The sequence below is a fragment of the Alligator mississippiensis genome, chromosome 12, assembly GCF_030867095.1.
Source record: "Alligator mississippiensis isolate rAllMis1 chromosome 12, rAllMis1, whole genome shotgun sequence".
In the NCBI taxonomy this organism is placed as follows: Eukaryota; Metazoa; Chordata; order Crocodylia; family Alligatoridae; genus Alligator; species Alligator mississippiensis.
The window spans coordinates 58,531,808-58,557,507 of NC_081835.1; the positions used below are offsets into that span (position 1 = coordinate 58,531,808).

At 55.6% G+C, this 25,700-nt stretch overlaps 2 protein-coding genes across 12 annotated transcripts in view; one reads left to right on the top strand and one right to left on the bottom strand.

The window, feature by feature from the left end:
• The first annotated feature begins 351 nt into the window (after positions 1-351).
• On the top strand, positions 352-18,647 carry NTMT1 (N-terminal Xaa-Pro-Lys N-methyltransferase 1). Of its 10 annotated transcripts, none has more exons than XM_006272291.4 (5): positions 352-433; positions 15,875-15,938; positions 16,803-17,019; positions 17,688-17,940; positions 18,142-18,647. In XM_006272291.4, the coding sequence occupies exons 3-5, from the start codon at positions 16,858-16,860 to the stop codon at positions 18,396-18,398; spliced, it is 672 nt and encodes a 223-aa protein (XP_006272353.1). In that variant the 5' UTR covers positions 352-433; positions 15,875-15,938; positions 16,803-16,857; the 3' UTR covers positions 18,399-18,647. The 10 variants fall into 10 exon arrangements, with proteins under 10 accessions (XP_006272353.1, XP_019331152.1, XP_006272352.1 ...); XM_019475607.2 differs by having other exon boundaries at positions 16,809-17,019; XM_006272290.4 differs by having other exon boundaries at positions 353-433; positions 16,857-17,019.
• Positions 18,648-20,049: 1,402 nt separating this feature from the next.
• Positions 20,050-25,700, bottom strand: part of ASB6 (ankyrin repeat and SOCS box containing 6) — a 32,779-nt gene continuing 27,128 nt past the window's right edge. For both annotated transcript variants that reach the window (XM_019475606.2, XM_006272289.4), the window contains exons 3-6: positions 25,175-25,281; positions 24,550-24,658; positions 23,294-23,380; positions 20,050-22,450 (exon numbers count right to left, since the gene is read on the bottom strand). In XM_019475606.2, coding sequence (XP_019331151.1) covers positions 21,774-22,450; positions 23,294-23,380; positions 24,550-24,658; positions 25,175-25,281 — 980 coding nt within the window. In that variant the 3' untranslated portion in view covers positions 20,050-21,773. The remainder of the gene's footprint in view (positions 22,451-23,293; positions 23,381-24,549; positions 24,659-25,174; positions 25,282-25,700) is intronic.

Here is a 25,700-nt window from a genome sequence, read left to right on the forward strand (position 1 = left end):
TCCTAGCTAAGTCATGGACAACATGGGAAGTTTCAGAATATGAACTTTTTTTTTTTAGTTTTAAACCATGCTCTGTTGAGTTAATAATACGAGATGAAAAGGGAAATTTTGCACGTTAGATTTACCCTTGAGTCAATTAACATCACTGAAGTCTGCAATGAAGTAAGGTGGAGGGGCCTACTTAGAACCAAAGACCCAAAGAAAGGTGCCATCTCTGTAATGCTTCCCCTACCTTTTCTGGGGGGTCTGAGGATGCTCGAGCCGGTCAGGGTCCCATTGATCCAAACACAGCAGGACAAGGTACAGTTGGAGCTGTCTTCAGACACATCTAATGTCCTTTGTTTCTACAGGAAATCCATTGAAGAGCCTTCCACCAAGAGTAAGAAAATCCTCTGGACTGTCAAAGGCATGATCCTGCCCAGCTGCAGAGCAGGTAGGAGAAGCATCTACAGCAGAACGTGCTTTTCCCCATGCCCCCTGCAGCCCTGCTGAGGGTCTCGGACTTCTAAGAATTGATCTAACTCTGTTGCCATCAAAGTCAGCAGACCTGTTCCCATCAGGGCACATCAAAATATTTGTGTTGAGGCTTTTTTTTAATGAATTTTAGCAAAAATATTAGTGTTTGGGTTTCTGGAGCCTGGGGATGGTGTTCACAAAAAGTCTTTTTGAAAGCTCAGCAGGTTTTTATTTTTAGTTTTTTTACTGAAAAACAAAGAAGTAAATTATTTCTTGGGGAAATGTAGAGAAACAAAGAGAAAGAGAGAAGAAAATGTGTCGAACATACTTGCAAAACCTGATTGGCCGTTTCTAGCTGGCAATGATGTCAATGGGAAACAGGCCAAAGACTAATAAGCCCATCTGAAAATCCCACCATTACTCCAGGAACAGAGCGACATCCAGCAATGGGGGCATGAAGTGAACTGAGTGAGATCAGGATGCTCCATGCTGGCGCTGCCCCAATAATTCGTGCCCCACCCCGTGGCCCTGACAGCCTCCTCTGCAGCAGGAGCTATTCATGTGTAATGTGCCACCTCGGATGAAAGACGCATGGTGAAGCAATTACTAGGAGCCTCCCTTTTTCAACCTTCTCCTGGACAGTGGCTGTTTCAAGCCAATGGGTGCAACTTCGACCTGAGATCGAGGACCTCTACCAAGGAGAGATTGCATGCACGGAATAGTGAAGAAATTGCCCCACTCCTTCCTGGTGGGGATTTGCTTCCCCACCTGTAAGATAGGGGTAATGTTACTTACCCTTCACAAAGTGCTTTGAGAAGTAAGGAGGAAAAACCTGGAGGAGCTCAGTAGTGTTACTGGGCAGTTTTATCTGCTCCCCGTCATTGTTTCACAGCTAGTGACCTGATTACAGTACACTTAGGCACTTGACTGGGATGGTTTAGTCAGGGATGATCCTGCCTTGAGCAGGGCGCTAGGCTAGATGACCTCAGGAGGTCCCTTCCAGCCCTGCTTTCCTATGAGCCTATGATCCTACCCCATACCTCAGTTTCCTCCCCAGGTCCAGCAGGGCTGCTAACACTAAATTATGTCACAGGGATGTGCTAATGATTCCTTTGTGGCTGTGAAATGCTGCAAGGCAACAGAAAAAAAAAGTACTAGATAAATGCAACATTTTCTGTTTGTAGCAGTGAGAGTTTTGCTCAAATAAGGACTGGAGGGATTGAGCCCCATCGATCTTTTTCTTTGGATGTAGGTCTAACCCAGTCTGTAATATATACATAATTAGGAGAGCTGAGCCTGGGCTGAGAGGTTGGATCTGGCTTTGAGGGGGTGAAGTGACATGTGCTTCTTACCAGGTGTTCTGGGTTTGGTCCCTTTGCATCTCTGTGACTCAGCCTGTGATCTTTTTCAACTGCCTTTGAAACCAGAGAACGTTAGGGGAGATTTTCAAAGGCACAGTTGGGAGCTAAGTGGCCAGATCCCATTGTCTTTTGAGTCTTTGCGGATCTCCCCTGTAATTACACACAAAGCTTGGGTGCTTTGCCAAAGAGGAATATGGCCCCCTTCCCAACCACTCTGAATCCAGGGGCTCCAGTAACAGGTTAGGAGCTGCCCGCTGGAAGCCATTTGCAGTGCAGAGCAACAGCTACAACTTTATTGAACCAACCTGCCAGCAGATACCGCTATGTTTTCTTGTTGGGCAGTACGGGATAGCCAGTTTCTACCTGTCTCCATCCAGAGTTGTCTGACAAAGGGCTGTCATCATTACACCAAGATCACCACCATTTCCTTTCCTTTTGGTTCCTAACCAGCTAGATGAGCTTTCGGTGCCAGTCATTCATGAAGGGTTGCATGAGAAGTCATTCCTTCAGACTTCCCCAGCAGTGACTTTTGCTCTTGATAGCCCATCCCTGGCCGCTGCTGGAAGTGTGGGGGAGCTGAGATACGGTGGAAGAGAAGGGAATGAGTGCTGTATGTGGTTGATAGACGTTCAGGCATAGGAGGCAGGATTTGGGCATCATGGCAAGGGCCAGGAGGGAACGCGACATCCTTGGATATTCTCTTGCCCCTCTGCAGGAGCTGGTTGTATCACTGCAAGGAGCCTGGAAATCTCACCCCTTCATTTGGGACGGATCCAGGATTTCCCAAAGGGGAGTGCAGGAGCAACAACCTGCACTGCCAGGGAGGGGCAGGGGGCTGGAACTGCAGTGCCTGCTCCCAGCCTCCTCTGCTCCATCTGCGGGGGCAGACTTTTTAAAGTTTTACTTCCTAAAGCACGTGAAAATCCCCCTTCCTTCCCCGCGCTGCTCAGAGGCAGCTCCCCCCACACACTTCTCTTCTCCCCCCTACTCCCCTGCCTGACACTGCTGCTTTCTCCTCTGCTCTTGGGTGGGGAAGGTCCAGAGTCAGGCTGGGCTCACTGGGGAGGGGAGAGTGGTGACTGGGAGAGGAGCTCCCCCCACCCTGCCCAGGGCAGGAATGAGCAGTGGGCAGGAACGGCCTTGATGCTTCCTCACTCCTGGGACAGCAGGGGAAGTCAGGCAGGGGAGCGGGGGGAAAGGGGCAGAGAGGGGATGTGCTTTTGAACAGGAAGGGAAAGGGAGAGGGGATTTTCACATGCTTTAGGGACTTTAAAAAGTCCCTGGAGGTTCCCACAGTGCAGTGCAGTCCAAAAGGGGGGGGTGCATCCACACCAGTGCCCCCGCTCTGGAACCACCCCTGCCTTCATTCACCAAGGTCAGCAGGGAAGGGAGGCTGGCGGGGGGAGACAGGGTTAGACAACACGTTTTCCTACCAAATCCTGATCTTGTTTTTTAAATCTAAACCTGGGAGAAATGTGCTTTCTTTTCTGAAAGATTTCTCTGCAGCCAAACAGGCAGACGATTAAACGTGTTGGAAGGACATTTTTAAATTAAAAAAATCACTCTCTGGCTTAGAACCTGAATGCAAAATCGCAGCCAACGGCAATGGAGGCAGATGATTTATAAACCTCTTAGCCTGCAACTATTCTGCACTGGCACTCACATGATTGCTGATGTAATCCACTGGTTCAGGGCATGTTAGCTACCCAGCTACAGTGGTTGGTCTACATAAAAGGATAGGAGACGACAACTGCTACCAGCTACAGAAGTCACTCTTTTAGGTCAAGTGGTAGAGGCCTGGGCTTTGAGATTTCCAAAGCTGCCAGTGGGATTTTGGCAATTAATTGGAGTCAGTTGTCCAAGTCCATTGGGTCACATTGAGAACCTCTGCCTTGGTGTGTGCAGTCCATGGCTCAATCAACACTGCTGACCCATGGAAGTGGTGGATTGTTTCCAGGCCAAGAGTAGGATATTTCCCTACAGCTGATGCGGTTGAATGGAGAGGCAATGGCCAGGCCAGGGTGTGAGGCCTAGCTCTTGGGGTCCCCAGCTCCACTTGGTCAAAGGTAGACTTGCCCTGCTAGGCTTGGCTTGGAGTCTTGTGCTTGTTTTCAAGCGGGTTGAGCTCGCTGTGTGGTTGCATTCAGAATGTAATTGTCCACGGGGTGATTTGCTACCCATCCGCCTCCTTTGGGACAGCTGCTTTGGTGTGCAAGTCTGCTTACTGCTTCCTACGTTGGACGTGGAGCCAATCCTGTGTCCTGTGCATTTGAATGCCAGGCTGCAAAGCCACCCATTGCATTTTTTAATCCAGGGCCACATACCATGTATTTTTAATGGAAAATTTCACTTGTGACATGGCAGCTAAAAGGATCTCTGAGGCATTAGCAAATGTGCAGGGCCTGAACTGCTGCATAACTAGCAGGTGCCTTCTCATATGTGCCTGAAAGAGCAAGTGGGTTTGGGGTCCCACCATGGCACTGATTGCACAGTGGCTACCAGAGGGATGGGCAGTGAGGGGCAGGATCCCAGCTGGGCGAGCAGGGTGCTGACTCCATCGCCTGCCCTTAGATTGGCCACAGACAGAGCTCTTGCTCCAAATGTCCCCTGACGACTACATTGCGTCTAGTCTGTGCCTGTGCCAGAGGTCACAGGAGAGGGCATCCTGGTTTCTACGCCAGACCCCACTTGTCGGAGAGAGTCCCACCCCGTTCCATCCATTCCTCCTCCGTGAATCCAGATCTTCGTCTTGGGATGGGTCCTGTGTGGATGCCAAGCAGACCTTCCTTGTTCTCTGCTCAAAGCCACCGCCTTTGTCTTGGCTCAAAGCTCATATTGAGTCCCCAAGGCACTCCCTGCCTGACAGTCCAGGCCCTTCAAATTCTTGCTGCCCTGGAGGAGGGCGTCCTCACTGGCACTTAGCATATGAGGCAGCAAATACCCTGCAGGGGAAGCAGAACTTCAAAGGTCCAGGATATTATTGAGGCGGAGACCACTAAAATGCAGCCCCTGCTGAGGGGGGTGGCAGCAGGCAGACAGTGCACAGAGCTCTGGGTAACAGTGTTGGAAGGGTTGGATGGACTTTCTGTTATATCCAGGACAGAGCAGGTGCTCAGCTCTTAAGAGCATGCCCAGACCTCTTCTCCCAGGCACAAAATAAATTCCAGGGGGCTCATGCATGAAAGGGATGGATCAACTTCATGTGTTTGCAGCAAGCCTGGTCCCAGCCTGATGCTTATAGCACAGAGCCATCCCCTCCAGACATGGTAGCATAAGAGCTCAGGTGCGAGGGCAGGGCTCCTCCTTATCCCCCGTGACTAGAGCATCCCCCCCAGAGCTAGGGCAGCAGAGCAGAAGGGTGGAGGACGGCAGTGCTCAGAAGCTTGGCTTGACCTTCCTGCCTACACCCCTCCCAGGCAGGAAGGCACTGGCTGGAGCGGGCAGGGGATGCCCCGATGGGTTTCCGTATGCCCCAGAGCTCTGGCTGTCTGCAGCATTGCCTGCAAGCTGCTTGTAGCACATCCAAGCACAGCCAGCACTCACATCACATTTTCCCATGAAGCCCTCTGAAAGGAGCTTGGCTCCCATCCAGCCATTAGAAATGGAAATGTACCATCTCCCGGAAAGCGCCGACCAGCCTAGCCCGGCTTTTATGTTTCTCCCTCCCCCGCCGTCAGGGGACTCACTCCAGCATTCGACAGCAGGGCTTCCAGCGAGGCAGAAAACCAGCCTCGTGGACACCTCGCCCAGAGGTTCCCGGGGCCTGGAGTCCATGGTCGCATCCCCAGTGAGTTGGTTTGGATGCGGCCATGATCTCCAAGCTTCTGCTCAGCTTTCAGCCCCCAAAGCCTCTTGAAAAAGGAGGTCCGGATGACCAACCTCTGCCTCTTTTGCAGTCAGGAAGTCTGGTCTGTACGAGCACACGGAGGTGGTAGGGTGGGAAGGTGCGAGTGTGCAATGGTTGTACCCCATGGAGGACTCCTGCTCTTCACCTGTCTCATCCAACTGTAGCAAAGGCAAGGTGGATGTGATTAGAGATAGAGGGACTCAAGGTGTTGGGAGTCTCACGCTGTGAAATCCCACAGTCCCTGAGCTAGCGGTTCCTTTGGGGGGTGTTTGTACAGTGCCCAGTGCAGGAGGGCCCTGGTTTGTGTCTGGGGCCTCTAGCTGAGACCACAATACGGGTTATTGAAGATCCTGGTCACGCTAGCCAAGCCCTCCCAGCTTGGAGCGCTGAGTTTCCGTTCCCGTTGGGCCTGCCATTCGGATCAATCCCAGATCCCTCCAGAGCGGTGTGGACACTGGACCCTGTGCTCTGGGGTTGACCTCATCTCTCACTGCAGCCCTTTGCTTTTTGAGGGTGATTCCAGGTTTCCAAACCAAGGCGCTTTTCTGAGTCAAGGGCAAGCGTGGTCTGAGGAAGGACTGCAGATATCTTCCCTCAGGGCAAAGTGTGGCAAGCATTGCAGGGGGAGCGGGTTTCTGGTAGAGACAATTTCTCCTCCTTCCCTCCACAATCTCATATCTTCCCTGCCGCTCATGCCCTGGCATCCCCCCCACCACCCCGAGCTACTCCTTGCCTTCACTCCTCCTCTCTCTCCCCTTCCACACTCCCTTATTCACCTCTCCTCTCCGGAGCAAATGCATTCAGTGGTACGGGGATTTATCTCAAATTTGTGAGTCTGCAGCGTGTGAGGGGCTTGGAGACTGGGCAGAGCAAATCCCCCTCCTCAAGGTAACCAGAGCTTTCTGAGGGAGGTGGGGACCCTTGTAGCCCAAATAGAAAGGGCAGCTCTCAGGGAGGAAAAGCAGCACCCCCCAAACCTGCCCCACAGCAGGGCTCAGCAGCAAAGGCGAGGGCAAGGTCCTGGGAGCAGAGGATGGACAGAGGAGGTGAGACGGTCCTGGCCTATGCGGTGAGACAAGAAGAGGCTGCCAGCTTGATCCCAACTGCCCCGACCCCCGTGCGAGTGCTGGGCTGGCTGAGATGGAGCACAAGCTCTGTGCGGGGCTCAGGGGCAGTGCTGGGGCCCTGCAGTGTTTTTGCTTTGCTGCATGCACCAGAGCGGGGAGCAAAGTTTCCCTAGTCACCAAGACTGGGGAGGGAAGGAGCACATCTGACCCCCAGAAAGCCCCGGAGCCCAGCAGCTGCAGAGGATTCAGCCTCGCTGGCGCTCATTCCCCTTTCAGTGAACATGAGCCTAGGCCTGGGCGCCATTCTGGCCTCTGGGGCTGCAGCACCAGGGTAGCCTGCGGCTGCGTGGCCATGCTATGAGCGCGCCGGTTCTCAGCTGCTCCGCTCTAACGCAGCACAAGCCTGGCATGGCTCCCTGCCAGAGCTCTGGGAAGGTCCAGGAGCCAGCCAGCCACACCGAGACTGACTCACCTCTCACCGGAGGAAGAGACTGAGCTCACCTGGGACCAGCGGGCCTGGCTGCACCCTGCCTGACCTGAGGAAGAGAACGTGTGTGTGTGTACAAGCCTCCAGATCTGTCCCTTCAGCATCTAGGGCAGGTTCTCCCTCCTGCCGAGGGCTGGCCAGGCACCCAAACGTCCTGGTGATGGCAACCCGGGAAGTCAGGATTAGCCTCTGCTCAAGGAGTGTGCAGCCATCCTTTGGGCCAAGGCGCTGCAGCCTGCCAAAGGGGGCAGCTTGGAGGGTTAGAGACAGAGAAAGAAGGAGGTAGAAAGTGGGGAAGGCAAGAGGGACAGGGACATGGGGCTGCCTTGGCCCCTCCACACGGGTCCTGCAAAGTTCGTTCTTGCCCAGCGCTGCAGAAGGCCTGGCGGGATCCTGCATGTGCCTCTCCCCTTGCCACGGAGGGAACTTTTACACACCTGGGAAAGGAGGCAGGAACCGGGCGCAGGGGAGGCGCAGTGGCCAACTGGCGGGTGAAGGACCAGCTCCTGCTTGGCACTATCAGGAGGGAGAAAGGCAACGGGGTGGTGAGAAAGGAGTGCGAGGTTTGGGGATGGGGTGGGGGGAGTTTCCAATCCATTAGCAAGAAGGAGGGAAGTTTAGCTGAGCTGGAGGGAGGTGGGGGGAGAGAGAGACAATAATCACAGGCAAGCCAACAGTGCCCCCGTGTGCCAGTGCCGGGGTGGTACAGGAGTGAGCCCCTGCTCCAGCTCCGGGAAGCTGGGCATCCGGAGGAGAGAGGGCTGCGCTGGGGCCCGGTCGTCCCCTTCAGGGCAGCGTGGGAGGATGGCTGCTCCGGAGATGCAGCTGCTCAGGGCATTTCCTATGGGAATGAGGAAGGGAAAGGAGGAAAAGGAGTGAGAAGAAGGAAGGCAGTAGGTTAAAGGAAGGGGAAGTCATGCCTGGCACACTGGGCACTAGTGTGCCAGTCTTTCCCTTCAGGGACCCCTGCTCTCAGATCCTGCCTCCGGGCTCAGGCTTGGCACTGCAGCTTCCTCTCAGTTCCCATCTGTACATGTCCCTGAAGCCCCAAGCCATGCTCTCCTCCCAGGCCAAGCTCAGCTGCATTGGCAGCATTGATAGGACTCGGCCATGCCAGCCCCTCTGGTGATAATGCTCCAGTCGCATGGTGGGAAGATGTGGGGGGAGTCTGGGGCAAGCGCAGCCGTGGGGTGCAAGCTGCAGCGGAGGGCGAGTCCAGCTGGTGCTGCTGCCCTAGCCCATTCCTTTCCTGGGCAGTCTCCTCCTCTACCCGCTCTCACACCATGGCATCTAGGGTGCATGGTTCCTGTGGCATTTTCCGCAGGGAAGCAGGCATGGGGCTCAGCTCTTGGCAGACTGAAATGGGCACAAGCGTGCTGGCACAGGGGGAGTTGCCTTTTCCTGTCCATGGGGCCTTTGGCCATCTGTGTCCCCTCTGTACTCTGAAGCAGATGGTGAGAGCTGGGCACTCTCCGGACATTTTCCCTCCCCCTTCCTGCCAGCAGAGCCAGAAGGACAGCAAGCCAGGCCTCTCTGCCTCCCCAGCCTGTCACCCAGACCAGCAGGGACTGTTGCAGGGGCCACCTGGTGGGAATGCCAGGCTCCATGCCCTGCGTTCTGGCCGAGGGAGTGATGGCAAGGGAGGGGGAGCAGAGATGGCTTTGACCACCTGCACCAGGGCCAGTCCCAGTGCATACCAGCTCCTTCACCAACAGGCCTCGCTCACTGTACACTAGCACTCTGTCACCTGTCATCTCTGCTGCTGTCGCATGCCAACCCCGCTACCCCTATATAGAAGGCTGCAGTGCCCACCTGCCAGCACCCCCCTAATACCAAACACAGCACCTACCAGCTCCTTGCACAGCCACTGCAGCAGCAGTATGCCAGCCCCTTCCCCCCATGGTATATACTATCCCTGGAAGACAACACCAGCTCCTTTATGCCAGATGTGGCAGCTACCTGCCATCCCTGGGTATGGCACGGTGCTCTCTCCACGTGCCAGCCCCTCCCCACATATCAGCTGCAGTAGTTACAGGCCAGGCATCCACATCCTAACCAGGGGTTAAACAGCAGCACGGCAGGTGTGGCAGCTGTCTGTCACCCGCCTGTGTACCCAGCTGTAGTGACCCCATACTGGATGCACCAATGAGCCAGGAAAGAGGGCACCGCAAGGGTCCTCAGTCAGTCCAGGAATACAGTTGGACTTAGCTAAGATCACAAACACTAACGAAATGGCCACTGATGGTAGCATTTGTTTCTATAGCGCATCCGTCAGAAGCCTAGAGGGAACACACGGTTCATCCAGATGCACATACACACTCGCACAGTTCATCTGGAGGCACACACGCTCGCTGTCCGTCAAGATGCATGCATAGACACGCACACCATTCAGATAGGTGTACATATACACACACACCCCTTTCTCTCTCTTGCACACGCACCCTCCATCCATCCATCTGGACACATGCATGTGCATACACTCAGGGGTGCACAGTACATTCACACAAATCCGTGCCCAAATTTGGGGGGGAAGAGCAAGGTGCCCCATCCCCTGCTCAGAAACACACGCAGGTCAAGAGCAGCAGCAGAGTCTCAGAGCTGTTAACCCCTTTGGGAGGGCGTCCTCGATCAAGTGCACATCTTGCCCAGCCCACGCCGTCCTCGTGGCCGGAGCGGCTCTGAAGTGCACACGAGAGCTCCGCGCGGTGGAACTGCTCCAGCCGGCCCTTTGTTTCCAGAGATGAGTGTTGCGATGACTGTGATGCAGGGAGCGTGGCAGGTAGCTGACAGTCACACGGCGCTGTCCTGCAAGGCGCAGGGGCAGGGCTGGGGAGGGGGAGCTCTGCACAACTTTTCCCAGCTGTGCCCTTCACCCCGCTTGCACAGCTGTGCTCCGCTTGGGTTGCCTGGTAACCGGAGGCTGCCTCCGTAACTGTGGTTTGGGCGGCACAGGCACGTTGTATTTGAGCAGCTGTGCAGCGCTCGTGCTGCGGAGCCCGGAGGCACGGACCCCGGCCTCTCCCGTCTCGGCAGACAGGGGAAAGCTGAAGGGCAGCGGGGCTGCCCACCTTTGGGGCCAAACCCAGGCCCCAGCCATTTCCAGCTCTGGCGGATGCCAGGAGCGACTGTAGGGTTGTAGATGCCAGGAGCGACTGTAGGACTGTGCGCCCTTCTGGATCTCAGCACCACAGGCCTTCATCTCGTCCCACTGAAGCCAGCGGGTCGCCTGCTGTTGACTTCAGGGGGAGCCTCGGTTGGCCGATGTATCCCCTTCCCCCCCAGAGGAACCTGAAACGTCTGTCACTTAAACCCGAGGGCCTGATCTTGCTATCACAAAGCAGGAGTGGGCCCCCTCTTAAATCAGTGAGGAGAGACTCTGGCGGAGGTGGCTGAGCCCCACTGTCCCTATGTCCCATCGCACCGGCTGCTCCACCGTCCCACTCGCTCTGCCTTGACACGCGGTTCCTGGGAAGCTTGTCATGCTCTTCAGCCTCTTTAATTTCACCCTTGCATTTTTACATCCCCTCGCAGCACCTTAAGCAAGACCCTCCCCGCCCTTTCCCCCCTCCAGACAGCAGCCAGCATTGCTCAGGTCTTGCTGCAGCCAGCCCACGTCCAGCCCCGCGCCGCATGTCTCAGTCCTTTGATCTTTCCCTCGCCGATCTGCATTGCTGTTCTGCAAACTCCTTTTCAAGAGTGCGAGGGCCAGCCTTACCCAAGCTTAGCAAAGCGGGACGTGCCCTCGGTGCGCTACAAGCGGTCTCTCAGCCCACAACAGCAGCAGCTTGGCACATCCATGGCACACCTAGAGCTAGCACGTCCATGGCAGGAACACCTAGGAGCCCCCGGCCTGGACCAGGACTCTCCTTTGCTGGGAGTTGCAGAACCACTAGACAAAAAGCTGAACCCGACCGCAGGGACTGAGCGTCTTACAGCAAGACCTTGGGCGGATGGATGCAGGAGCTCTGGCATGGCAGCCAACGGTCTTGCCACACCAGCTGCCGGCCCTTTATGGAGGACCGCACTGCAGCAAAGGAGAGTCGGAGGGAGGGACTGGAAGGAGCACTGAGGTAGCTCTGCGGTATTTGTGGGGAACCTCTTCTCCCAGCGGTGCTTGTCCCAGCATGGAAGGAGTGGGAGGGGAAGGCTGGTATCACTGGCAGTGTGAGGGCAGGAGCTGATGATCAGTGGGGGAAGTGCATCCATCCACCCTTACAGCTTTCTCTCAAATGCCAGTCATTCCAAGATCTTTCCAACTGGTCTCCAACCTCTCGGGGACCCCTCTGCAGGATATCTGTCCTTCCCCGCTCCCCGTCCTTCTCCAGTTTGACCTCCTTTCCCAGTTCAGTGACTGCACTGTTGACCCTCGTTCTTCCAAAGCACCAACCAAAAGGTTGAATAAGACCAGCCCAACCAGGGCACCATTTCATGCCTCCCCACCCCCAATGTGTTGCCATTTATCATCCCCCCCCTTTTGTTTACAGCCTTTCAGGCCACTTTCAGTCCATGTGACAATATTTGTGTAAAAGCTCATTTGAATTAATTTTTTCCCAGTAAGATTTAGTGAGACACTGTGTCAAATTCCTTGCTCAAATCCAGATATATTATATCCACCGCTTTGCCTTCAGTTGCTAATTTTGTAATTCAATCAGTGAAAATGACCACGTTCCCTTGTGTGATTTGTTTGTTGCAAACCTGTGATTCATGCTGCAGCCAGCTCCATTTCATTAACTCTGGAGGGGCTGCTAGTTTAGGGGGGGTTTCTCTCACGTTTACTCCAGGAGGGTTTGAAATGCAACTTAACCGCTGGTAATTGCCAGGGCCATTTTTGGTTTTTGGGGCTGAAGCTCAGGATAACATGTGTTTCTCCAATGCCGTCCGGTGCCTCCTTCGTTCCCTCTGCCAGAACTCATTGAATCAGAGCAGAGGAAGTGTCGGGGATGAGACCCACTGTACATCCAGACCCCAGTCATGGCCTGGATCAGGTGCTTCACAAAGGCGAGGAACCCAAAGGTGGGAGTTCTGGATTAACTGTCCCTAAAGAGGCTTTGTTTTTAGAGGTTCATATTTGTATTGAAGCATGGGGGGTTGATGGGCCCAGTGAGCCTGGGGGAAGGCCGCAGCAATGTGGGAGTCTGTTGCTAGCTGTGCACGGCCCCGTGCCAGGCGTTCGTGGGACACCTGTGACCTTAAGAAGCAGAAACCACGCTTCTTTGGGGATCCCCTTCCTGTCCTTCACCTCTGCCTCCCTCGGCAGGGGAGAGCGCTCACAAACCGAGCACGGACACAGCAGCTCAGGCCCCCTGGCATCCTCCGCCCAGCCAGTCCTTCTCCACGTGTCACGTCCCCGGGTGTCGTTGCGAGGCACGCGGACCGTTTTCTCGGGTGGGATCTGGTGGCTGTCGCTTTGGACATACAGGCTGCTGGAGCCCGTCTGTTCTGCAAGGCCGACACTAGCAACCCGTTTTCCGGACGCAGGGAACACAACTCGGATACGCGTTCGGTAGCGAAAGCTCGGAAAGGTTTACTGGGCTGAACAGTCAGTCCAACTTAGCAAAGCTTGCCCTTGACAGGCAGAGACACTGTACGTTATTCATGCTTGCCTCGTCTCCGCGAGGGACAGGTCTCCAAGCCCCTGCATTATATTTGTGCCTGCCCCCCGCCTCGCGCCAACTCCTCTCTCTCTGTTGAGACGCTCATCTCGACTGGTTTGGTTTGCCAAGTTTATGCACCTGCTCTCGTGATCTCTGTCTCGCTGGTTCTAACTTTTACATCTGTCCTCGGGTTTTTCAGCTGCTGTTTCCCTGCCTCCCTTCAGTGTCTTTTTGAGCATTTGTGCATTTTGATTATTGTTGTTCTTTCTTACTGGGTCATCCAGCGGTCCGGAGGCACCTTTCTCCCATGCTGCTTTTCAGCACCGTAGCCCAGCACAACTACGGCCTAGCACGCCTGCAAGTCCTCCAGGAGGTAACGCGACAGGCGCAGCTTTGGCTCCCTGGGAAATCAGGGATCTCCTTACCCCTTTCATGGCTCTCCGGGAGGGCAGATGGAGAGGACGAGTCAGCCCTGGGAAGAAGGTGGATGGGCTGAATGGGGAGGACAGGACTTTACGGGGTCAAGCAACAGCAGTTCCCCGTGCCACACGCCGCCGTGGCTTCTGGCCTGCAGCCCAGCTCCTCGCACAGGAGCGTTTGCGCCGGGACACCCGGCTCGGGTCTGCGTGGCCTGTGGGAGCAACGGCAGCACGCGGCCTGTGTGCGGGAGTGTGAAGCTGCACGGGGCCTTGGCACAGGAGCGCGGAGATGTGCCCGGACACCTCCGCGCTGGGGTGGGGGGACGATTGTGCCTTGGGTGGGCGAGCAGTCGCCGCTCGGCTCCGGGATAGGAGAGCAGTCGTGGCTCTGCCTTGGGATGGGGGAAAGGTTGTGGCTCTGACCGGGACAGGGAGCGGTGGGGGCCGTGCTGCGGGAGGGGACGGGGCTGGGGAGCGGTGGCGGCCGTGCTGCGGGAGGGGACGGGGCCGGGGAGCGGTGGCGGCCGTGCTGCGGCCCGGGGCGGGTCAGGCCGGAGCAGGCTGGCGCTGCCGCCGCTTCCCCGCCCCGCGGAGGGGGCTGCCCGGCCCGGCCCGGCCCGGCCCGGCCCGGCGCGGCGCATCGCCCCGCAGGGAGGAGCCGCGGGCGCTGCCGCGGGCCGTGCTGCAGCCGAGTCCCCGCCCCGGGGCTTTCCCGGGGGCCGGGCCGGCCGGGTCACGCGGCGGCGGCGGGCGGAGGCGGAGGCGGCGGCGCGGCCCAGCAGGAGCGGGCGGCGGGCCCGGCCCGGCCGGTGAGTGCGGCCCCGGCCCGGCCCGGCCCGGCCCGGCCCCGCGCGCGGCACGTGGCTCGGGCTCGGGCTGGGGCTGGCGGGGAGCAGGCGCGGGCCGAGGCCGGTGGGAAGGCGGGGGTCGCCAGGCCTCGCATCGCCTGGGGCCGGCAGGTGGGAGCCGGGCGCGGAGCCTGCCGCAACGTGGGTCTGCCCCGGGCCGAGGGCGAGGAGGCTGGCGGGTGCCTGCCTGCCTGCCCTCGAGCTGGGCCCGGCGCGGTGCAGCCCGGGGGCCGGTTGCCCGTCTCTGATCGCGGCTCCTCGAAGGCCGCCCCGCGGCGGCAGATGTGCGGGGAGCAGCGGTCGCAGGGGCTGCTCGGCCCCGCCGTCCCTGGGCTCCGGGCTGCTGCCTCCAGGGGGTTTGGGGCGAAGAGCTGGGCCTCGCCGCCAGCGCAGCTACCGAACCAGAAGCTGGAGCTTCTTCCCCCGGCCGCTGCAGTCGCCTTGGCTTCATCGAGCTGGGCATCACGTTAGGATGGACCGGGATTGACAGGAGGGAAGATGCGGTGCCAGCTCCTGCGAGCTGGGCGGTGGCACCGCCAGGGCACGGGAGGCGCTCGGCGCTCTCCTGGGCGCACGCTGGTCCGGCTGGGGACGTGGAGCCGCGCCGGCACACGAGGTTGCAGATGTATATTTAGCTCCGACTCTGCCCCCTTCGCTCTCCCAAGCGCTCACGTGACCCAGGCGCCGGCTGCTCGGGCCGACGGCAGCACCAGCCGTTTTCTGCATTCTTTGGCGTGACAGCCGGAGAGAGGGGCCAGGCCGCGGGGCACGTCCCCTGGCTTCGAGCGGCCGGTTTCACATGACGGGACTGGACGAGGCCTTCGGAGGAGGCTGCGAGAGGCAGCAGTCGCTCGGTAGCACCGTGCACGCCCCACGGGAGGGATCGCGCGCCGCGTGCCACAGGTGCTGCACGAAGAGTGGGACTTGTCCCGGGAGAGGAGCTGCTGCTGCGTGAGGGGCAGGGCGGCAGTGCCTTGGCATTGTCCTTGTTCTCCTGGAAGCCAGCAGCCTGAGCCCCCAAGCCCTCTCCCCACCAGCCAGAGTCAAGGGGCTAGGGGAACATCCCCCAGATAGAGCATAAAATGTCCTGCAGCTTCTCAACGCCACACGTCTTGATTTGTGCTTCAAGTGCCCAACTTTGTACCCCTGACTTCAGAGTTGGAATTAGGCCCTAAGGCCCGGAGGGCAGAAGGCACTTGCTGTGCCACCTCTGTGACATTTGTCTGGGCTTAATGCATTCTCCTTGGGGACTTGGAGCTGTGACTGCTCTTCCCTTCCCCCCACCCTCTCCAGGCAGCTGGATGTACCCAGCTGGGTCGTACAGGAGGGTGGAAGTCGTGGCATTGAGACCAGGACTCCTTACTTTCCTCCCCCCCTTCCTACCGCAGCTAAGGAACAAGGGGATGTGGTGTGTTTTGGAGGTTTCATTATTGGACCTTGGTGTTGGTAAAAGGTGTGTGGCCAGCAGCGCCCCCACCCCTCCGCAGGCTCCTATATCTCCTGCGTCACCCAGGTGTGCAGCAAGTGCTGTGACCCGCACCTTCCCTGGTCACTGCCGCCCAGTGGGATCCCCGCAGTCAGGTTAGAACAGGCATTGCTGCCACAAACTTCTCCATCAAGATGCCTTATCATATGCCGGGGTCTCCCGAGGGGCATCCAGTCTCTGGTCATTCAGTAGCTGACTTCTCTGGTGATGTGGTAGCTAATCGTTACACTGACCATGTATGCATCTTAGGACTGACCATGTATGCAGTCGGGATGCTGGACTGAGCCCTGCCTCTCTCTTTCCACACAGGCCACAGAACAGGGAATTATCGATCGCTTTGACCCCAAGCTGGATTTGAACCTGGGATCTAAAGGTGAGTCACACCAGAGCTCCCTGCCCCTGAGCTATTTGAGTCTCATCTTTTCTTGTTCCCCTGCTGCAATTTAAAATCAAGCAAGGGCATTGAAACTGTTTAAGCTGTCTTAGAAAAGGCTTTATACTTAATAGAGTATTCCCTGGGAGAGTCAGTCCCCCAAAGACCATATATTTATTTGCAAAGGTGTTTGAGGTCCTTGAATTTACCCTATGGCCACCTTAAATCTAGTTTCTAATCCCCAGCGCAGTTAATCAAATCCTTGGCGGTTTGAATTACGAGCCGTCTCTGGGGGATTTATGGCTTGTATTGCTGATTATACCTTGACTTTATTATATTGCAAAATATCCAACTTATGGTCGCAGCTGAAATTTACAGTTGTCAGGTAGGTGCTTATAATAACTTGTAGCTACTCGGGATGTAATTGGAAGTAATTGATGGGGTTGTCAACATGGATAAACATGTAATCTATAAAATGGTAATACTCAAGGTGCTAAGGCAGGGCTAGGCAGAGAGCAAAGAGTGGAAGTGGAGGCTCTGTCTCAAAATCCTGGAGCAGGCCTAGGTTTGTCTGCACCTGAGGTATTGCGCCCAGCTTGGGGCATGAGGTGCAGTGGGTTAGATCTCAGCCCCACTCCTCGTTTTCTGCACAATAAAAGGCCGAGCGGTGGTAAAAAGGCCCTGCTTAGAACAGGTCTGGATGACTGGGGGTATGTTCTCCAAAAGAGCATAGCGTGGATGCAAGCGCTGCTCAGACGGGGCGGAGGGTGCACCACAGTGCTTGGTTTCTGGGAGAAGAATTGCTCCATGGGCAGAGTTGCTTTATGCTTGTGCCAGGCTTATCTATCTATTCTCCTCTTTGAGGAGCAGGCAAAGCTCCGATCCGGTTCCCAGCGCAGGTGTGTTTCTGCTTGGCAGCATGACCAGTGAGGTGGTGGAGGACGAGATGGAGTTTTATTCCAAGGCTCAGAAGTACTGGAAGGACATACCCCCTACCGTGGACGGCATGCTGGGCGGGTATGGCCACATCTCCAGCATTGACATCGATAGCTCCAAGAAGTTCCTGCTAAAGTTTCTTCGGGTAAGCAACTTGGATCTGATGGGAGAGGGTTATGCAGGGGGCGGGGGGGAAGTGTCAGACAGACCCCAGGTTCTCACAGCCTCCAGCTGCTGTGTGGCTTTCCCCTGCCACCGCCCTCCATAGCACTTCCTTTAGAGCCAGACCCTTTCTGCACAAGGAGGAATGAGGTTTGTTATTTCTTTCCTTCGATCCCTGGTATGCGTTGGCCAGCTTTGCCCCAAGTTCTATCCTCTATGAAGTCACCATCAAGGTTATTAGATGGCCACTTACCCCTTCTCCACAGCATGTGAATCATGCTGATGTCTGACATGTTGCTGCACCTGCAGCCAGCCCCCAGCCTCATCCGCTGGAAAGCCATCTCAGTGCAGTCCCTAACCAGGCAGAACAAGTCGCACAAGGAGGGTGGTAGCAGAGAAACCGAGGACTGTGTGTGACCGAACCACTCGCCTGTTCTTGGAGAGGGCTCTTCTTGTCGATGGCCCAGCAGGGCAACTTGAGGGAAGCTTGCAATGTTGCTGGCCCCCACTGGTCTACAGCTAAGCAGGGCTTTAGGTCCTGCCAGCATTGCCACAATCCAGGTCCCTTTACCACACCTTTACTGCAACTCATGGGTGTGGAGGTCACTCTCTGTGGCCTTCACGCTCTCCTGCCCATTTTTACTGTTTCAGGACGGCCCCAACAAGACAGGGGCCCACTGTGCCCTGGACTGTGGGGCTGGGATTGGCAGGATCACCAAGAGGCTGCTCCTGCCCCTTTTCAAAACTGTGGACATGGTGGACGTGACACAAGACTTCCTGACCAAGGCGAGGACCTACCTGGGGGAGGAGGGGAGGCGTGTGAGGAACTACTTCTGCTGCGGCCTGCAGGACTTCAGCCCCGAGCCTAACACCTACGATGTCATCTGGATTCAGTGGGTGATAGGTGAGCCTCCCTTCCCCTGCCAGCCTTCAAGGGTGCGGGGTACCTTGCACTGATGTCCATTAGCTAGTGTGCAAACTACCTGGGGCTCCACTTCCCTTCCACTCTCCTCCCTTCCTTCAGAAGGGATCCTCCCTGCCCTGTGTCCAGGGTTAGTTGTTCTGCTCAGTCCCAACTAACCCCTACTGCTCTGCCCCATGCCAGGACATCTGACCGACAACCACCTATCTGACTTCCTGAAGCGATGCAAGGCCGGCCTGCGTCCCAATGGCATCATCGTCATCAAGGACAACATGGCCCAGGAAGGAGTCATCATGGATGATGTGGACAGCAGCGTGTGCCGGGACCTGGACGTGGTCCGCAAGATCATCCGGCGTGCGGGGCTTAATCTCCTGGCCGAAGAACGACAGGAGAACTTCCCGGATGAAATCTACCACGTTTATACTCTTGCCATGCGATGAACCCCGGCTGGAGGAGGTGGTTTGCCAAGAGGTACCCTGTGCCAGCTTGGAGCATGGGACCAGCACAGAAGGTTCCTCCTGGGGGTAGGGGTGAAGTTGCCACCAGTAATAGGGTCTGGAAGCTTCACGTTGGGCACCTGGGGGTGTCCCGAGTACCCTGCTGGGGCTGGTTAAGAGGACGGGGCTCGTCTTCCACATGACTGCTGTTTGTGAAGAGATGTCTGCCAAATACACTCTTGCTTTATTGCACCTCTTGGCATGTAGACTGTGCTTGAAAACCCGGCATACTTGTAGCACAGAGGTCGCTTACAAGTGCGTAAGCAGGAGGGGTGTGGATATCACAGCTGGTGTGTGTGGGGGGAGAGGGCCAGGTGTGAGGGCCTGGCAGCTGCCTACCCCCAGAAAATACTGCATATGCCTCCCTAAGCTTACCTGCCTGCCAGGCAGCAGATGCAGACTAGAACCCTTAGCTGGCATGTGCTGCCTTCCCCTTCCCTCTGGCGGGTTTGGCATCTGGCTGCCTTTGAGAAACTTGAGCATAGGCAGGGAGCCGTGGAGATCCCGCGAGATGCAGTCTGTTGGAGCCCCCAGTTGAGGCTGAAATGCAGGCTCTGACAGGGTGAGGCCAAGAGCAAGGACTTCCCTCTAGGATCTTTGCTGTTTCCTCCTCATGGCCCATGCCTGTGTGCTGGAGCGTCTGAGACCCTGCTACGTAAAACAGTGGCCGAGCCTTAGCTGACTTCATGGCATTGTTGGCTTCTCTCTCTCTTGCCAGGCAAATACTCTTAAAAATCATAAACAACTGTGTTAATACTGCTGCAGTGATGCAGGTCTTGGTGTATCCTGCATGTGCTTTCTCTCAGTAACAAAGCTCTGAGAGACTTTAGCATGAAAGGCTCCAGGTAAAGAGAGAAGCCAACACCATTTAAGTGAACGTTAGGAAAGGAAAGAGCAACAGCTCTTAATTCAGAGATCAGTGTGGTTACACTGGCTGCGGGCAATGCTGTACCACTGGAGAAGATGTCTACAGAAGCTGACTGGGATGCTTCACAGCGTCTTACAGAACTGTAGCATTCTTCAGGCTGGGCCCACAAACCGTGAGCCTCACCGGAGCCCTTAGGCGGTAAGCTGCTAACATCACGTGGGCATGCGACTAGATGAGTGCCCATGACAGAGCCAGGGGTAAGCCTGGAGTCCTGTCTTCCTGGGCCCTGCCTTGGCAAGCAAGGTTTTACTTTTCGCCAAGGCTCTGGATAACTTGGAGGCTTTATGCTGTCCTCATTAAGCACAAAACCAGCCAAGCCAGATTCTTCCTTGGGAATTTGCTCTCAGCCTAGGGTAACCTGCTATAACTGCCACTGTGAAGCCAGAGGAGTTTCACTGTAGCCTGACGGGTTTTGCTAGACTTATGCTGGCTTAGAACACAGCAAGGAGCTAGTCTGCTGCACAGCCCGACACGAACCAGCGTAGTTGGCTGTTATTTCATTGGAAAGACGGCTGTTAAGGTGCCTGGTCCATCAGCAAGGCTTGGCTGACCAGACGTTCTCTGATCTTTTAAAGGGTGCCTTCTTCGAGGCCCCCATCTCACCAAAGGCCAGATCTAGCCCCAGCTGCTCAGTGCCCTGGGCCATCTGTGAGAGGAAACAGACACTTCTGTTACAAAAGGTCTCACTTTAATTGCTTGATCTGATTCAAGACACCAGTGTTGTTTAATTGTACATCAGTTCATCAATATGACCCTTACTTGCTTGCAGGGGAGGGGGAGAAGCCATGAGTGGACAGACGTGGGCAGCCTGGTAAGTTTTACACGTGTGTCCTGCAGCGCAAGGCAAATGTGAGGCAGCGACCCTGCTTTTGGATTCAGCCACTCCAGCCCTGGGTGACTGAAGTCTTTAAGTGCCCTGCTTGTATCTCACAGCCGATCAGAGCAGGTTTTCTAGCCAGATTCCCCAGTGGTAAGAAACAGTTTGGCAGCTGCTTGGCTTTGGCACTTGGGCACAGTAACATGATGCAGCTGTGCTGAGGCAGTGGTACTGTGACTCTGGTGATGTAGGTTTTAGAGCAAGTTAGCAGTAGCAAAACATGCTGCGGTACTAGAACACAGGAGGAAGAAAACCAGGGTCGTCCCTGTCTCGCTCACTGGGTCACAGGGCCTTGAGTTGCTTAAGTTTTGCGCAGTCTGGGCAAAGAAGCACCGTTGGGACCTCTGCAGGGATCTCTTCCGTGTGGGTGGAGGACGTCCTGTGGCCTTCAGAGCAAAGGGGAGGGTGGTAGACCCTGGGACGGAAGCCAGTTTAATGGAGATAAGGATCTGTTAGATTTGTCCATCACACCAAAGGCACAGTGCAACAGGGGCGGTACACAGGCAGGCTCCACCTCCCCATGTGACAGCACCAGATAAGAGCCACAGAGGCTGCAAGAGAATCTGCTGCCAGGCCACAGGAGCATCGTTGCTGTGTGTCATTCAAGTGCTGTGTGGTGTGCTGGCTTCTTAGCACTGTGCGTTACATCCCACTTCCTCTACAAACCACAGAGGCAGCCGACTCTTCCCCAAGGGCTGTCAAGCTGCACGGAGAAGATGAGCTGCTCTCTGGCCCTTCTCACAGGTTACAGAGAGGGTTAAGTATGTGGCTGGTGTCAGTTCTGTCCTTTGCAAAGTGGGCTGCTCTTCCAAAGGGTGTAGTATACAGGGGTCTGGAAACAGGCCATCAGCCCCCTCTGATAAGACCAGCTGTTCTTAGGCCTGGCCTGGGCGATACACCCCTTCCCACTGCCACACACTCTCTGCCCACCCCTGAGCAGTGCTGGACTGTGCTCCGACACCCTACCTAAGGCACTGCTCCCCCCAGGTCCCAACTCTGGGGAGCAGCAGGAACTACTTGTGGCCCATGGGATGAGAGGGGGCAAGGTTATCCTGCCTTATCTGAGCACTCCAGCATGTTTGGTTACTGCATTGTCAGGGTCCTGTGGTTCTCAATGCTGCCTTACTTGCTTCTGAGGCCATGCTCATAATCCCAAATCCAAGCAGGCCTTTCTTTTAAATCCACTGCACCAGACTAGCCTGGCCCTTCCTTCTTAAAGGCACAGAGTCCAGCTCACTACCAAAATCCAGCTCCCTTCCCACCCCAAACAGGCCAAAGTGGATTGAGGTAACATGGTGTCGGGCATTCCTTTCCGGAGAAGCAAGGCCAACACAGTGCATGTAGCAGCATACACATGCAAAGCTGACGGACTTGGTGAACAGTGGTATCTGAGCAGCATGATCAAACAAAGCGCTGGTTTGCAGTGGAGAAAGTCAGTCTAGGGCATGAGGAAGTATTTGCTCTTCGGGACAGGAAACAGACTCAAGAGTGGTTGTGGACAAAGCAGCCTGGCTCAGATGCCCTCACTACAGGCGTGGGTGTGATCTATGAGGAGATACCACTTCAGCCTGTCTGGAAGAGGTAGGGCCTTTACTTTCATATCTACTGGCCAAGGTTTAAGGTGCTGCCGGATGTAAACCCTGCAGAGGTGCTTCAGGGCCTGAGGCGAGCGCTCCAGCTGCTTTAGGGAATGGAAAAGGGCCTTGATCTTCTCCCCCTGGAACCTGCAGCTGCTAAAGTTGACCTCAAAGTTGCTGGGCAGCTTCACAGTCTGAGCACTGGCCACCATGAGCTCCAGCACAGTCTCTGCTTTCTGCAGCAAGTCTGCTGAGAAGCTGTCATCCTCAGAGCTGCTGAGGTGGGAGCACAGTCGCTCAAAGATGATGTGGAAGCCCGACCAGCAGGAGGGTCCATGGAGGGAGCAGTTGTAGGAAGCCCCCGATTCCAGCAGAAAGCGCAGGAGTGAGAAGTGGAGCTTGAAGCTCTTGAGGCAGATGTGGGTAAGGGACTCTTGGGCTGGACACTCGCTGGGGTCGGCTCCATGGGCCATAAGTAGTTGTGTGACTCGGAAGCAGAAGTGGTGGATCATCTGCACCTCCTCTGGATCTCCTCCCACTGTCTCCCCAAGTAGGAAGATGATGCAGGTGAAGACAGTGTCACCATCTTTTGTGGTGGCCTTCACATCTGCACCTGAAGCAAGGAACAATGAAGGAGGGAGGGAGCTGCTGTCAAACAGACTTGAAGACATGGACTTGCTGGAGCAGGGGTTGTAACAGCAAAAGCTGGGTGCCTGCACCTCTCTGTGCCCTTTCTTATATGGCAGGAGTGTAGGTTTTCTGCCTTTCTTATATGGGGCATTTTCCCTAAGCTGACACCAGTTTTTCCTAGAGACTGCTGAGACTACAGGAACTTTTCTATTTTCTTAGTGCCCCTATTTCAGCTAGATCCTCCTTTTTAAAAGAGGAATGAGCAGTTTTCCAGGCAAGGCAATGCCATGGATTTGTACAAGGGCTCTCTGAACCGACCCAGCTTTCTTACCCTACCTTATGCACTGCCAGCAGTGTTGGTCTTCTTGATCCCTGCTGCGCACAGCAGAATTTCTTCACCGCCCAGCCTGCCTGGCACAGAGTGCAAGAGGCTCTGGGCACAGAGGAACACCCACAAGCTGTCCTATATGGATGGCTGGCATCTTACTGACCCAGCTTCTGCCACCAGGTCAGAGAATCCCAGCAAAAGTTTAGCAGTACAAAGCTTTTACCTGCACAGAAAAACTAATGGTGGTGTTAAAGGGAGCAGTTGGGGGCTACTCGGCTTAGGAGCTGCTTTGAGTCAGTCAGCAGAGACGTAGCTCCAGTCTGGCCAACACAAGGGAGGAAGGGCTAGGACCAAGCATCACATGGTCAGCCTTCCTACTTGATGCATAGGAGCCACAGGCATGGGCCAGGGCCTCCCTGCTGGGCTGACACAGAAGATAGATGGTCCCTGTCCCAAAGAGCTTCCATTATTAACCCTGAGGAACAAAGCTGCCCCTACCTCCTTCTAGCAGGAGACGGATGTTCTCAGTGTTGTGGATCTGGACTCCATCACTGCTGGCCAAGGCATGCAGCAAGGCAGTCTTGCCTGGAGAGGGAAATGTGGAGCACAGTGAGCAACAGCCACACTAAGGCGATGATTGAAGAGGTAGTATTTTGTGCTCTCATGCTTTCTGGGCCCTTCTGGTGCACTGGAGAGCACTACAGGCTTCCAGCAGACCTACTTGTACAGGCAACAATGCAGCCTGTTCACACGCTGCTTCACCATGCAAAGAACAGGCAACCAGCATGCTGGTATGATCCCAGCACATCCCTTTACCGCACAGTACGTAGTGATGCAGACGCTGCTGGAAGTTAGAGCAGGAGTGCATGTAGCCTTGGGAACAGTGCTGGGTGATGCAATGCTGCTGCAGCATCACGAGAGGGAGCACTAAACACTAGCATGTGAGCACATGAAAATAAACTTTCACAGACCTCTGGCACATGTTTATTTAAAGGTGCCGTGACATCTATTCCCGATCCCAACAATCACACCTTCCCCATGCCATGTCTTGATCCCAGGCTGCCCCTTCACTGCCAAGTTGAAAGGCAGCTGCCTGCAGGGCTGTGACCAGGGCTGACAATCAATTCAGTGTAAGGTGCTGTATGAACCAGCCATAGATGTGCTCTGCATTATATGGAGAACACTTTTATGGCTGGTTTGCCATTTTATGGTGCCTTAAATTGGGTGCATATATAAGCACCCTTGTCATTTATGCTGCAATTTACATGTTAGTTGTGGCATAAATGTAACATGTAGAAGGGGATCATACAGTCTGCAAATGTTGCACCATGACTGCTGCTAGTATAGCCCTGACCGATGCAGCCAGAACACCCCAGGCAATGCTGCAGTGCTTAAAGCACAGCTGGGAACCAGGCCCCTTCTACAGTTCAGTCTTGCCTGCCTCATTTTTCCTAAAGCAAGCAGGAGCCCTAGTGCAAGCACTACTGACTGCAGGGAAGGGTTGCAGATCACAGCTGGCCAGATGAATTTTCAAATTGGTCCTAAAATGGTCTGACCACACAGGAGATTCAATTTCCAGACTCAGCTGCTTTGGCAAGAAGAACCGAAGTCCTTCTGTCCTGCTCTGACTAGACCACGCTACTTTTTGTCTTCTCCATGTGCTGCTGCTTATTTTCTACCTGGGAGTCAAGTGCCCCAGGCGGAGGGCAAGGAGGTCAGTTAACTCTGCATGTATGGGGCAAAGGGGCACAAACCATTTTTGTCGGCCGCGTTGACGTCTGCGCCGAGTTCGAGGAGACGCTGCAAACACGGCAGCCGTTCGGGCTCTTCACTAGCGAGATCCAGGGGGCTGCTCTCATGAATCTGTGCAGAAGGGAGGAGGGAAGGATGGTGAGTGACCCTCTCATCGCCATCTGCTAGAGAGGCCTCATGCTGACTGCTCAAGGCACCAAGAACATTCCACATTCACAAGGAGCCAGTGATACCAGGAGAAGGTACTATCACCTCTCCTTTGAAGTCCCCATGCTCTTTGCATCAGGAGCATTGCTACAGAGGCAGGGCCTGTAAGATCTGCTCGACCAGTGGGCTACAAAAGGTGCTTGGCACGTCAAAGGGCCACATGTAGTTTACCAAACAGAGTGATGGCTGCCCTTACCACAGACTTGCAGCCGGTGCAAGCTGCCCCCCCAGGAGGCAACGCTCCACTGGGCCCAACCAGCATGAGACCTTAGCAATAAGGGGATGCCCCCCCACATACACACACAATGAAACCACAGCAAGCCCCTGGCTCCTAGTAGGAGTTACCAGTCTCAGAGAGGTAGAGGAGACCAGAGGGCTGGACTGGGCTCATCCCTGTCCGGAAGTGGGTACGCTCCCTACCCGGTCCCTTCGGTTGATGTCTGCCCCACGCTGCACCAGGAGCTCCACCATGTCAGGTTGGTTTCGGAGAACAGCAATGTGCAGAGCAGTGTAATAGGTGACAGGATCTAAGGCAAGAGAAGCAGCAGGTCAGGGAGTCCAGGGGAGGCAAGGTATCTACTCGACCCCCCAGCTACAGATGGAGCCTGGTATCCAAGAGGCTGAAAGGGCCGAGTGGACTAAAACCCAGGCCCCTGAACTTAAAACAAGCAGACTGACAAGCTGAGTCTTCAGTCCAACCTGCAGGCCCTTGCCAGACAATAGGACATCCCAGGTACCTGGCCCCGGTCCACTGAAGACAGCCCCCAAAAGTGATGATGCAGCGCAGCCCTGGGGAGGTGGCACATCAGTAAAGCTACCAAGGGTGAAAGGACAGTGCATTCTTTGGTCCTCAGCCCTGCAGGCTGCTGGCCACAGGGGCAGCAGAAAACAAGGCCTGAGAGTCCTTGGGCATCCTTGGGACACAAAGGGAAAGAAGGCCTAGACC